This window comes from Artemia franciscana, chromosome 4 (genome assembly GCF_032884065.1).
Source record: "Artemia franciscana chromosome 4, ASM3288406v1, whole genome shotgun sequence".
Taxonomy (NCBI): domain Eukaryota; kingdom Metazoa; phylum Arthropoda; class Branchiopoda; order Anostraca; family Artemiidae; genus Artemia; species Artemia franciscana.
Genome location: NC_088866.1, coordinates 61,938,977 through 61,953,049, shown reverse-complemented (window position 1 = coordinate 61,953,049; position 14,073 = coordinate 61,938,977). Strand labels below are relative to the sequence as shown.

General features: G+C 33.5%; 1 protein-coding gene across 3 annotated transcripts in view; it reads right to left on the bottom strand.

Annotated features, from left to right (window-relative positions):
• Window positions 1-2,127: 2,127 nt before the first annotated feature.
• The window catches only part of LOC136026691 (cullin-3-A-like), an 87,240-nt gene continuing 75,294 nt past the window's right edge, over window positions 2,128-14,073 (bottom strand). For all 3 annotated transcript variants that reach the window (XM_065703439.1, XM_065703441.1, XM_065703440.1), the window contains 3 exons: window positions 12,091-12,229; window positions 9,273-9,400; window positions 2,128-4,652 (listed from right to left, as the gene is read on the bottom strand). In XM_065703439.1, the coding sequence (XP_065559511.1) occupies window positions 4,628-4,652; window positions 9,273-9,400; window positions 12,091-12,229 (292 nt within the window). In that variant the 3' untranslated portion in view covers window positions 2,128-4,627. The remainder of the gene's footprint in view (window positions 4,653-9,272; window positions 9,401-12,090; window positions 12,230-14,073) is intronic.

Genomic DNA, 14,073 nt, shown 5'->3' with positions numbered 1-14,073 from the left:
AGTTTCCCACCGAGCCGAAGTTAATTGTCTGGTATAAAGACGGTGAAAACCGGTTACTGTCTCATGTTCGCAAAACAAATTCTCAAGTGTGTACTAGCCAACAAGGAAGTATCGTATATTTTGACCAGGCCACTTTGTATAGAAGGAGTTGTCTTGGAAACTTCGAAAGGAGCTCATTCCAATGGAAATTGAGAGTTCCATCGTCTTTTTCAAGAGTCAAAAGTAACTGCAGGAAACCAGCCCTGCTCCACGCCTTTCATTTCCCCCAACAAATCGTTTTTGTGACACATCAGGATTTTGAGATAGCCATTTTCTTCAGCATAGTTGAAAAGTCCAATAATTACATCTTTGGGTAAATGAAGTAATTATGTCCCTGCCACAGCCCTCTGGGCAAGGGCTGAAATTTAGGCAATTCATCCATTGTTTACATATAGGCTAGCATGTTATTGAAACATGGGCATGTTTGACCATTCCTTTTTAAAACGGCGAAGGATACTCAGGTGAACCTTTCAGAGAATGTTGAAGGGAGGTTTAAACTAAATCAAAACACATTATGTGCATACTGGTTGTCAAATGGGCGTTGCTCCGGAACGACTGAGTTTATTAGTTTGAAACTTTCAGGAAATGATAAGGGAGATGATCAATTGACCGAAAAGGTAATATTTGAACGCTGCTACTACTACTACAACTACCACTGCTACTACTGCTACCAAAACTACAACTAACACTATAACTACTGATTCTGTAGCGAGTACTACCAAGGCTGAGGATGTTGAAAAGAGCGTCTGAGGAGATGTTAAGGGTAAATTTCAACTAAATGAAAACCTACTAGGCTCATCCAGATTGTCGAAAGGGCGTATCAGCAGCATTTTTGGAACGGCTTACCGTATCAATATAACACTTCCGGGGCATCATGAGGGGAATATTCAACTGATCTAAAAGCAAACATGTACAAGTTACTACTGTTGTTAATACTGTTGCTACTGCTCCTACTATTACCACTAATGTAACACTGCTACTGCTACTAGTACTCCAACTTCTACCACTTCTACTATGATTAAATAAAAAAAGTTTTTTTTATATTTAGTTTCTGAACATTCTGGAATTAATGCAGGTATAGATTTTGGCTCACCGTACAAGAATAATTAAAACGAAATTTGTATATTAATTTTAGATTTTTTTGGCTAAATGGCTTTTTCAAAGTTTTGATCCGACAGTTTTGAGAAAAAAGGGGGCTGGGAAAGGGGTCTTGTGGCCCTCCATTTTTTTGTTACTTAAAAAGGCCGCTAAAACTTTTAATTTTATTTACGAAGGTCTTTATTAGTAATAAATTTACATAACTTACAAATTAACTTACGAATTAATTAAACGTAACGAACGTCTATATTGGTATAATTTTATCACATTTATGGGGGTGTTCGCCGCTCGTCAATACCACACTCTTTATGCTAAAGTTCTAATTCGACCCCAGAATCACAAAAGTCGTTTAATTAGAATAAAGAGCTCTTTTGAAATTAGTAAAATTATTTTAGCGTTAAGAGCGAGGTATTGAGGAGGGGATGAAACCCCCCGTTCCTCAATTTACGGAATAATTTCTGTTCGCTTTTAGTTTTAATGTTGCTCCTTACTTTCAGTTGAAAAAACTTGTTTCTTTGTTTAATTTCTGAATGTTTTTGAATTAATGCAGGTTTTGATTTTGGTTCACATCAAATCAATTAATGGCATCAGTGTATTTCCCTTTCCAAAAAAGGACCTTTCCTTTCCAAACGGAAGTCCAAAATGGACTTCCGTTTGGTAATGAGAGCACAACTTTCACCCGGATGTTGTTGCTCTTAACAATTCTTTTGAAGCCCCGAATATAGGCTTCTATTCAGTTTAATGTCTTTTCTTGGACAAGATATGTTATCCAAATAAACTGTTTATTGCAAAATAGAAAATGGCACAATTGAAGGTTTCGCACCCCTTCCTAAAAACAAACAATTTCTAATGTTTAAAATATCAAACGGAGAAGGTCCAAATATAGTCAATAGTACACAAGGTCTAAATACACTCCCTTCTTATTTTGGACTATTTCACCAATTCAAAACCTCAAAATATGATGCTATAAGGTCCAAATACAGTCGAGGAAACTGAGACTGATAATTCGTTTATTTTAACACAGAAATACAAAATGTTTATTAAACAAGAAGAGAAAAGAAAATCTTAATTACATGTCTAAAGACTTGCCTAACAGACCTGATTCAGGCAATTGTTTAGACGATGAAAAATATAAAAGTCAGACAGCATGACGCTCAGAAAATAATGTTCTTACACTATGTCAAAACTTTTATTATAGCAAAACCCAAATATTACTAGTGTCGCAAAAAAAAAAAAAAAAAAAAAAAAAAAAAAAAAAAAAAAAAAAAAAAAAAAAAAAAATGTCACCAACGTTATCTACCGTTTCGCTTTTGTTCAGTAATGATCAGGTATAATTAAAATAAATAGTCTAACTGACAATTATTTTTTTAAATTGTTAAATTATCATTTTTTTTTAATTATGACTATTTTTATTATTTATGATTAGCACAATAATTAGTATTTGATCTGAGTTTCTGAAAAATACAATTTACAAAGCTTGAAAAAAAAATGTCAAAAAACACCAAACGCTAGATGACATTGCTGATTTTTTCTATCAACACTATCTTACGTCAACACTTTCAACACTATCTTGTAAGTTATGTACTCAATTTTGTAAGTAATCACATTATGGTACTAATTTGCGACATAAATTTATGCAGGTGCTGATTTTTATTAGGATTTCTATTTTGACGACAAAACAAACCACATATCCCATCCATGTAATAATTGTTTATATATATATATATATATATATATATATATATATATATATATATATATATATATATATATATATATATATATATATATATATATATATATATATATATATATATATATATATATATATATATATATATATATATATATATATATATATATTCGTAATTTGTTTATCTTTTTATAAATTAGAATAATCTTTTTCATAAAGTGCTATAATATTTTGTTTTATTTCGCATACACACTTATTATTGAGGGTTAAGCTTGCCATTAGCTATACCATGCATACTGTTTATTCTGGCCGGTTTCCTTGATGTTGGACAATCATGTAAGGACAAACTCAAGTTCAAGCACATATTTAATTGTTGCATTGTTTTACGTTGACTAAAACTTATCTTGCTTTTATATTTTTCACTAATTTCTTATCAGATCCTGGCAATCAACCTCTAATGTCAAAGGTTCTGAACCCAAAGATCCAAGCTTCACTAGGGTTCTTAGCTGGCTTCAACTATGGATATTAAGGTAATGTTTTTTATTTTCTACACAGCCAAGCTAAATTTAGGTCAAATTACTCTCGTGGTCTCCATGCTTTGATTCCATATTATAACAAAACTTTCAATCGAAAAAACCGATTCTCATGTTTTCTAAGCTATTTTCTTATCACCACTTCCCACTTATTTTCTGTTATATTCTGAGCACAAACTAATCTTTTGAGTCTATTCGCCGTTGCCATCCGAAAGTTATAATGATTACAAGACAAAACACCAGCAAAAAAAAAAAACAATAATAAAAAAATATATTAGAGAAATTTCATTATCTTTTACCCCTCACCACGGAACTTAACCTCTTAGAATCTCCTCTAATGAAGACATCTTTGAAACAAGTTGGAAAAATGGTATCCATAAAACACGGTAGTGGAAAAAATGACAATTGAAAAAATACTTGCACTATGTATATCATTCATAGGGGTTAAGCACGACATACTTGTAAGCAGACAAAGAAACGGAAAATAGTTAGAAAGTATAATACATCAATAGAGAATAAAAAGAAATTAAACAGATTGAAAACGTATAGATATTTGCTACAGATAATTCTTGCCTAGAGTTGGGGTATAGGTAGCTGAGGCAGTTATGGTATGGAAATTACGCAAAAATACCACCCATAATTTTTTATTAAAGGTAATACATATTAAAGCCATACACAGCTTGATTTTCTCAACAAGTTTTTCAGTTTTCTTTGTAAAATTTTAATTATTATCTGTATTTTTTCGAGTTATTGTCTATTGCCCATTTCAGCTTCAAAATAACAAAGATGGATTTTAAATATCCCATCTCTGATAATTTCTGTATGGCTATTCTTTATTTTCAAACTTTGAAACTAAAAGTTTATTTTTAGCCATCGTTGAGGTAATTTCCTGGTCAGCATCATCCAAACAAGCCACTACTACTATCCTATTAAAAAAAAGGTCATAGCTAATATCCGCAAAATAATAAAAACACAAAAAACGATACAACTCAGCCATACAAAATCAAGACGTATTCCCTCCAATACCCAAGTTAAAAAAAAGTTTAAAATACGTAGATTGCACGACAAGTCATAACTTTATTGAACGTATTGAACTGCGTTCAATAAATATATTGAACGCAGAAATAACTATTCTGCAAATGTCATCAATAGAGCCACCAGGAGAAATTACCATAAATTGTGCATTTAACTTATTATCCTTTTATTTGCAAGGGATACATTCTGATTTTGGATGGTCGAATTTAAGTTGAAGATAATCTTCTTCTCAAGCGAGGTATTCGTAGATTTTCCTGAAAAAAAAAACATTTTGAGAAAAAACAGAGCATAACAAACCTTAACAAAGCATATAAAAGTAACAGGTTTCAATATTAAAACAGAACTACGCAAAGGAAAAAAGGCAACCTTTAAGACATATGTGCCTCCACCGTCCTTGAATATCTGGGACGGTCACAGCTGTTCCTAGGGTTGGTGGTGCTCGGGGATAAATAAATAACAGCGAAGCCCTCCAAACTCAAATATTAGCAAAAAGTCAAATCAAAGTCGAAAGTGTGATCCAACGGGCACTATTATGCAGAACTGAAACTTCAGCATGAAGACCAAACTTAACGGAGGAACAACCTCCCTCATCCTTAGAGTTCTTAATGAGATATTATACATGTACATATATTAAATATTTTTTTCAATATAATAAATCTATACAAAAAAAGGAATGTAAAAATTGGTTCTTTTACAATCCTTAACCAAATAATAACAAACTTAGTAGATTATAAGATATAGATTGCCACAGAGACCTGGTGGTCTGTTGAACACGGTGGTCAATTTCTAGATACCGAGTGAGGTGTCCGCGTCTGGTCTCGCAACAAGCGTAAGTAAACTTAGCGACGAGGAATTGTGAAGCAAAACTAAGAAAGGCCTGGTTCAATCACAAACTATCAATTCTAGTGTCCTGAAGGTCAAAAGAGAACAGAGGACAACTTTAAGCCTATTTCATACCTCACATACCCTGGGTCGTTCCCACAATTCCATGCTACATCCCCTAACGATTTCAAAATCGCCTTTTAAATAAATAATTTAATAAATAAATAGTAAATAGTTTTTTTTTATTAAAAAGAGTAAAAAAAATATGCCTCCAGGGGACCTAACCCCTGCAGTTTCAGGGGCTAGATCCCAATATTATGAAATTCTTTAAACAGAGCCTTCATCAGTATATTTTGATAAAAACAAGTCGACATGTTGTTTCTTTTTAATATTAACGTCATGGAAAGATTTTGGTAAGATTGGAAAGCCTAAGGTAGTACCTTGGACCTTGGATTAATACTCTAACCAAATTCACGCACATAGCTATGTTCTTTCACTTTCGACTCAAGATTCTAAAGGGGTTCTTTAAGGTCCAATGTGAATAATTGTTAATTCCTTAAAATCATTCAGATCTCGTTAGGAATGTTTAAAATCGAAAATAGACGAATTACATATTCCACTGGTAACGTTTGATTTTCATCAAAGCAGGTGTTTATAAAGATTTTTACAGCTTGCTGAATAGTTTAAATATTACAAGTTGTCTAAAAATAGAAAAATGTTGATTCATATCTTGCAAAGTGTTGGCAGGTCCCACGCCTTGCTGCAACCTGAAGCTATTTGAATGGAGGGTCCAACCTAAAGCGAAATGGGTTATTTAAGAAAATGTCATAAATGAATAAGTGTTAATCCCTTAAAATCATTTAGATCGACGAATTAGACGAATTACATATTCCACTGGTAGCGTTGATTTTCACCAAAGCTGGTGCTTATTAAGGTTATTAAAACTTAAAACTAGTAAAACTGGCACAACAAGGTGATAGTACATGTTCCACAGACGATGGTTAATTTCCAACAAAACTGGTAATTGTTGAATTTCTCATCTTGTTGATTGCAAATCTAAAGTTAATATTCCAAAGTTAACTAGGAGAAGCGGAGATATCGAGGTTCCTCGCCTAGTTTCAAGTAGGACTGCTTTTTCAGTTATATATAGAGGGGCTAAGCTGTGGAATAATCTTATCTCAAATACCAATGAATTATCATTAGTCAATTTAAACCTGAGCTACGTGTGGGATTGCTTGGCAAGCGTACCTTCGAAACAGAACGATAATAATGGAATGAAAATTGACAATAATTGTTTATGTTTTTTTTTTGCTTCGGGATCATGATATTATGTTGTTTAATTGTATATGAATTATATTTATCTAAGTTTTTTCGGTACATGGTTTCACCCTTCTGCATTTTGATTATATTTGTAGTTTTTTTTTGCTTTTTTTTTTCTATTTTGTTAGTAGCACACCCTTGCAAGCGACGCTTTTGGTGTGCTACTTATTGATTTTGTCTCTGTTTCTTTTTCGGGCAATAAATTACTATTATACTATATAAAGGTCTACATACTAGGGTCTATGGTATTTAATGATTTCTAGCCATAATGATTACAAATTCAAGACTAATATTAAACAAAATAGGCTAACACCAAAACAATATCATACTTCATTCGACAAGTGCTGTCTGATTTTTACCAAATTGAAAATCACCCTGACTGCTCCTTCAACTACCATTACTACTCACTACCCCAGCTACTTCTACCACGGCTACTCTTAACCTGACTCTTGCCAAAACAACTGTCTTTGCAACAGCTCCTCCTTTATCGATTATTTCCCCATGACCACTTCTTCCACATTTTTACTATTAAATAATATTAGGTAGCATAATTAATAAAGCTTTTTAATCAATAATACTAGAAAACTAAGTCATTTAGTAAAAGAATAGGAATTAAAGTAAAATTTTATTTTTTCTGTCTTAAGCAAAAAGCAAATTTAAAATCCAAACACACAAAAGTTACAATGAACAATAATGGAACAACAAAGAACAACAAGCATGCTTATTATGGAAACAGGCTTGGCGTTCCCACTCTTCAAAATTCTCGAAAAAGCCAGACTGTCTTGTGCTTTACTGAAAACAGACTCTACAATAGCATATAAGAGAATAAAAAAAAACATCCTAAAACACCAAAAAATTCTTTATTTTAGCAACAGTATGCTTACACCAGTAAACTTAATTTAGTCTAATAAACTTAAACTTAAGCTAATAAAACTTAATTAAAGTCTAATTAAACTTAAGTAGTCTAATATGCAATGAGTTTTCATCAATGTTTCGTTCTTCTTAATCATTCCTTTTAAATTTAAAGAAAATAAATTGACTCAATAAACTTTCAATTTAGAATATTTATTTACTTTTTAATAAACTGAAAAACACTTTTGGCTGTTTTCTGGGGATTTAAGAACGGTAGCAACTAACTTATTCGCAAAAAAATCGACATAAATCATATATTACAAATAATTTAGTTTTACGAATTCAAAAATTCCTTTATTTTTTTCGCTATCTTCTTCCTTCTAAATTTATTCCCTTCAAACTTACACGAAATCAAATAGTTCAGCAATCTTTTCAATTTAAGCCACGTATTAAGTTTCGATATATGTTGATGACACTCTAAACTTTTGGAAGTTTAATTGGTGGCAATATTATATCATTTATGGTAACTTTTGTCCGTTTTAAGGTGAATTCAGAATTCAGCATTCAAAATTTGGTCCGATATCAGGATTTAGAACCACAATTCTAATCCCCTCCCACTTTCTACGAATTAAATAAATTTCCACACAAGTGACATGTGTGTACAAATCAACTAGGATAATCTGTCTCACTGAATTTGAGGATACTGAAGTCAGTATGAATCAGGGTTTATGCTTGAATTTTCTCTTTGGATACGTGGTTGACGGATTTTGTTCCATATTCATATATTTATTCGGCATTTACCTTATAACAAAGGAAATACGTGCATTAGTTCTAATTCTTTTGTGTTTAATTAAAGATGACGAATATAACGAAAGTAAATTATATAATATAACGAAATTATAACGAAAGTAAAGGAAGCCAGTTTTCAAATGTGGGTAAAAGAAGTGGGTAAATATCCGAAGATATAGTCCCGGAACTGATTAAAGCCATCTAGCTTATTTCCAAAAGCAGATTATAACTATTCTAAATGTAGAGAGTGGTAGAATCGAAATTAATTAATTTCAATTTGTTTGGAACTGCTTTTCGGACCCCTGGAAATAAACTAAAATACATTACATTTTTTTTGTCTCAAATTTTAATCAATTTAATCACATTTTGAGAGGGATTTGCAAAGTCAAGTGACACGAATTATAAAAACCTTAAAAAAGGTAAAAATATCCATGCAATAATTGTCTGTTCAATCAAGCATTTATGCTTTATATTTTTATTCATATACCATATAAGTATTGAAAACAGACTGCAAGAACTAATTTTGTTTCAAGTAAGAAGCTGAATTACCTATTAAATAATATATTCTATTATAATCCCCATGCCAGCATCCAAAATTTTTTTCTTCTTTATTCTGCGACTAAAGTGGAAAATATCTATACTAGAATCCTCACTTTTTAAAACTATCGGCACGGTATTTCTTAGATCCATCATTGCCAACTTGGTAAAATTGTATCATTTTTGGGACAATTTAGAGGCTCAGATACAATTTGGTATATTTGGAGATTATTTGGTAGAATGCCAACTTTTTGGTGCGTTTTGGTTTTACTTGCTCCTTTCTGACTCGAATGTCTATTTAAGTTTTTGTTTATCGGAAGAGTTCTTGTTATGGCAAATTTTAACCTACTGTTCAAATGATGCAAATTAATCGGTTGTGGTACAATTTAAGTCGGAAAACTAGTAGTTTATTTCACAGCGTCGACAACACTGGATAAATCGCTTTTTAAAACCTTGTTTCATGAGTTCTGTGAAATACCCCCCTTAGCTAAGAAAGATAATGGGCCACAGATTGTGCGTAATTCGAATTTGAGCCAAATAGAATAAAAGCCTACCGATCTCCTTCAGTTCTTTTCAAGTATTCACGGTCAATCAGATTCTCGATCCTTTTCTTAATCGCCTGCGGCGATGGCATAAAGCGAGACTGAAGCATTCCAGTAACCTCTGTGATTAGGTTGTTATGCTATAAAAGAAATAAAATTTAAATAGCCTGTCCGACATAAAATAATATAAAAAAGTAAGAACCAATTTGGCTAAATAGTTTTACCAAAGCCAACGGATCTGTGATTGAGAGGTACAATCATCATGGTTTCATGAGGGAAGAACAACCTTGAGGTATTGAACACAACACAGTACAAGCATTTCTTGCCTCTTAGACCCATTTTATATTTATACCTGTAAAATGCATTATATAAAGGTCTCTCTGTTTTTTATTTCAAAATTGTGAAACATTTTGGGAAGTACCAAAAATTCGTCAGTGTTGTCACATTGAGCCGCAATCAAAATTTTGCAGCAAACTTAACGGTTGAACTTGACAATGCTTTCAGTAACGACATGCTGATTTTCAAAGACAACTCCATCTTCAACAGACAGCTGCACCTTATTAAGTTGTTTGGTCTCATATGTTTTTGGATTATTTTTTCTAATTTTCAACACTTTTTTTTTAATTAGGTGCCAGGTGCTACCAAAAACTATAGCTCTTCCCGCTCACCTGCGAGTCCAGGGGACTTGTCTGTCATGTGTCAATCCTAATCATGGTAGTCCACCTGTGAGTCCAAGCAAATTCAGTCTCCCCTTTTGCTTACAAGTCCAGTTGACATTATCCGTCATGAGTCACACCAAAAATCTCGATCATCCCTTATTTCTATGGTTGCGTTATCTACCCTAGTTCTAGTCTAGGATGGATAGATAGATGGATCAAAGATAATATCTAACAACAAGTGAAAATGGCATCATTTTTTATACAATCCTGAAAAAGGCTTATGCCAGCTTTGCCTTTCATTTATTGTACCAGTATATTTACATTCATTGGGCTACATACTATATATTTACCATTACATTTATTGGGCCATATTTTCATGGGAGGGGGGGGGTTCTTGATATTGATCTGAAGGACCTTTAGATTAACTGGGGAACTTACCCCTTCCCACATTCACTTGAAAGAATGCATTTGGACTAAATGAATGCTAAGTGGAGAATAAATACCCTCCTGTTGTAGAAATATTTCTGCAGTTGCTTACTGGAACAAATATTAAAAAGGGGATGGGGAGATATCCAAAGAAAAAATACTTTTACAAGTGACCCTCCCACTTCACTTACGTTAAAACCTTAGAAAATATTTTCGTATATCAGGACATTCCCTCCCCACCCTTGACCTAAAAAAGTTGTAAGAGGGGATCATTTTTCAATTTTTTTTTTTATTTTCGAAGCAATATTATGCAAAAGCTAAACTTTAGTGTCAAGACCAAATATTAAAAGGGGCTGTTTTCTAGGGGAAAGGGGTCAAAGTTGTGGAAAAAGGCTAATTACATAGGAGAATAGAAATATTTTTGAGGTAAAACACTTGTACACTTTTTTTTAAATTGAAACTCTACAGATATCAAACCCCATAAAAAAAGGGAATTACCCCCAAGGGCTATGCAAATTACTCGTTTTCTGTCAAACTAAACATTCACAGAAATGTGGGCACATTATATCTAGTTAGAACCAGGATTTCATAGAAACAAAAGCACGTGCAACTTAGGGTCCAAAAGACCTTTCCCGTTTCCTCTAATGAATGGAACCATGCAAATACTACATTTAACGCCCAATGCTTGATAGATTAGACATTCTGGTAACGAACTGAGTAAACAAGAACACAAATACCAAATCTAAAAAAAAACCTTTCATGATGATTTCAAGTATGTAAAAATTTAATAGGGTTTTCAAAAAAAATTTCAAAGTTTTTTTTTATACAAATATACAAAAAAGGGACATTTTATGCTAAATTTGTTCGAGGAGGATGGAGGGGGAAAAAGATCTGTAACACTGCAGTTATGGCGATTCATGCCTGAAGTGCTTTGGAAAATAATATGATCTATACATCTTCAGTTTAAGCTGACTGAAAAAAAAAAAAAAAAATCAACGTTAAAAAGAAGGTAAAGAATACGGCACTAGACCCTTAAAGTCCAAACCGGCGGCGCTGATCTCCATGTCGAGTTCCTTCAGCCAGGAAGTGCAGTGGAGGGTTGGGAGGCCAGCCATTCTATGCTTTCGCACACCTTTCTTGCTTAACTTCCCCAGATTTCTTCGGGTACCCATTTAGAGTTGGGTCGACTCTGGCTGAGCTTACAGAGTCAGGACACTGACCCCTGTCCAAAACAAATAACCGTCCATACCAGGAATCAAACTTCCTCCCATCGGACAAAAGATTTCAGACCTAGGGCGCAAACCACTCGGTGAGGATGGCTTTAAAAAGAGAACTTAAAAGCTAAAATATTGATCACGCCGGAAGTATTCTATTATATACTTTAAAGATTAACACAGGCTAGGCAGAGTTGTCACTATCACCCAATTAAAGAAAAAATTACTCTATTTATGACAATAAGGAATACTACCTATAAAACAAACATTACCAGTCTTACAGAGGGAAACCCCATACTACCCCTGGCTACGGTCTTGTCTGGCGAATAACTAAAAACCATAAACTGTACAACATTTTTTAGCATTATAAAATAAAATATTTCCATGGCTTTCTTTATAGCTCTTCTAATTTTAACATTAAACAACTATTTAATCTTAAATGTGTAGCAAGACACAGGCCAAGAAATAGAAATCTTATTAACTAGGAAGAAGGGCTCTCCTTAAAAACTTGATTAATAGGGAATGTCTTACTTGAAGCACTTTTCTTGATTTCATGATTCTGACAATGGCAGCTTCGATTTCATGTTTACGGTCTTCATCAACCTTTTGCCTTGTTTCTTTGCGCTCTGGCTCTGATTCCCCACGCGCTGCCACTTGCTGAATCTTCACCCTTAAAAAAAGTATTTACAAAAAGGAAGTAGCAGAAGAAAAAGAAAGAGTGAGAGGAAATAGAATAAGCAGAAGTGGGCAGCTTTTTTAGCTATTACAGAGGGTTACCTCATAGTAGTATCATTTCGTTTGCCCATCAAAAATAAACACATTAAATATAAACAATATGCCCTTTCAATTTCAAACCGAATGAGCTCTTTTTGAAATTTCTAAGACAACAAATGGCCATATCAAAATTTCTATCAGATGCATTTTGGGAAAATATGAGGTGTTAGGGGGATATCAACGCTCCGATCACTCTGAATCTTAAAAAGGGCAATACAATTTTGATTATAGAGCCAAGGAGCCCCCCTCCGAAGTTTATACGATCACCCTTTCTATATATACCTTATGTGCGCACAGGGCATAAGATAAGATAAGGTAATATTTATTTTCAAAAGACTATCACAAGCTCTATAGAGCCGAATTCGCTTTATGTGTCAGTTAAAGCTAAGAAAAAAAAAAAAATTCAAAACAGTACATTATGTCAAACACTTAAAATTAAACAGAAATAAAAAAAGCAAAATCATCAAAGATAAAGGGCAAATCAGTAAACTTAACAATTAAATTACAAAAACATTGCAGTAAATCAAAAAAAATATAAACGGCAATAGAGGAAAAGGGGAATTTGGCAAGTACATAATCACAAATTATTATTAAGGTGTTCCAGAATAAAGGGTATAAAACTTTTACGAAACCTCTCTGTAACAGTATGGATCGGAGAGTAAGTTGGGATTGCTAAGGAGGCTGACGGGGGGAGTCGGAGTCTAATGGGATTGTGAAAATCAGGGAGTAAGTCCTCAGTACGGGGATTGGAAATGACTGATTTAGCGAAAAGCAGGCACATTTTTTCCCTCCTTTCTTTTAAGGTGGTAATGCGTGCAGCTTTAAGGAGGAAGGAGTATGGAATTTTGCCTTCTTTGTAAATGATCCTGAGCGAACACTTTTGGACCGACTCGATTTTGTCACGAAGTTCGTTTGAAAGTTGCGAATGCCAGACCGGACATGCATATTCCGATAACGGCCTGATAAAGGATAAGTAAACATGGAGGGAATGTATCTTAGGACAATTAAATTTGTTTAGCAGCTCAAAAATGGATAGTGAAACATTTGCGTGTTTAACAATGTTGGAAAAATGTGTATCCCACTTAAGATCATTAGAAATTGTGACACCAAGAAGCTTAACATGTTTCACTAGCATTTCGCGTGAAATCGGGTCGTGAAAAGCAGGAGTAGATTTCAAGAAAATGATTGTCATTATCTGTGATTTACTGTCATATTTAGATTCTTAGATTCATCCGAACATTGGGTTAGGATTTCGACGGGGTCACTTTTAATATTCCTATGACATACTTCAAGGATTGACAAGTCATCCACATATTTCTATCTTTGGGGGATTTCCTTGCCAATTTCGTTAATCATGACAAGAAATAATAGTGGTCCCAATAAGGCTCCTTGAGGTATTCTACAGTACCTAGGGAGGGGGTTAGAGAAGGTATTTTTGTATTTTACAACTTGCGATCTATTTGAAAGGAACGATATAACAATATTTACTAAAAGTGGGTCAATAGTTATCATGTAGTAAACGAATTAGGATATTGTGGTCAACTAAGTCAAACGCTTTTTGGAAATCGACTAAAACCAGGTTTAGCCAAACATTTGGTTTCTCTAGTTCACTTAGGATCGTGTGAATCAAGTGTACGAGGTAATGGGTGGTGGAGGTTTTTCTTAAATTACCAAACTGTCGGATGTCAATGCGTGGTATAATTTTAATTTTAAGCCAGTCACAAAGGAACCCTTTGTAAA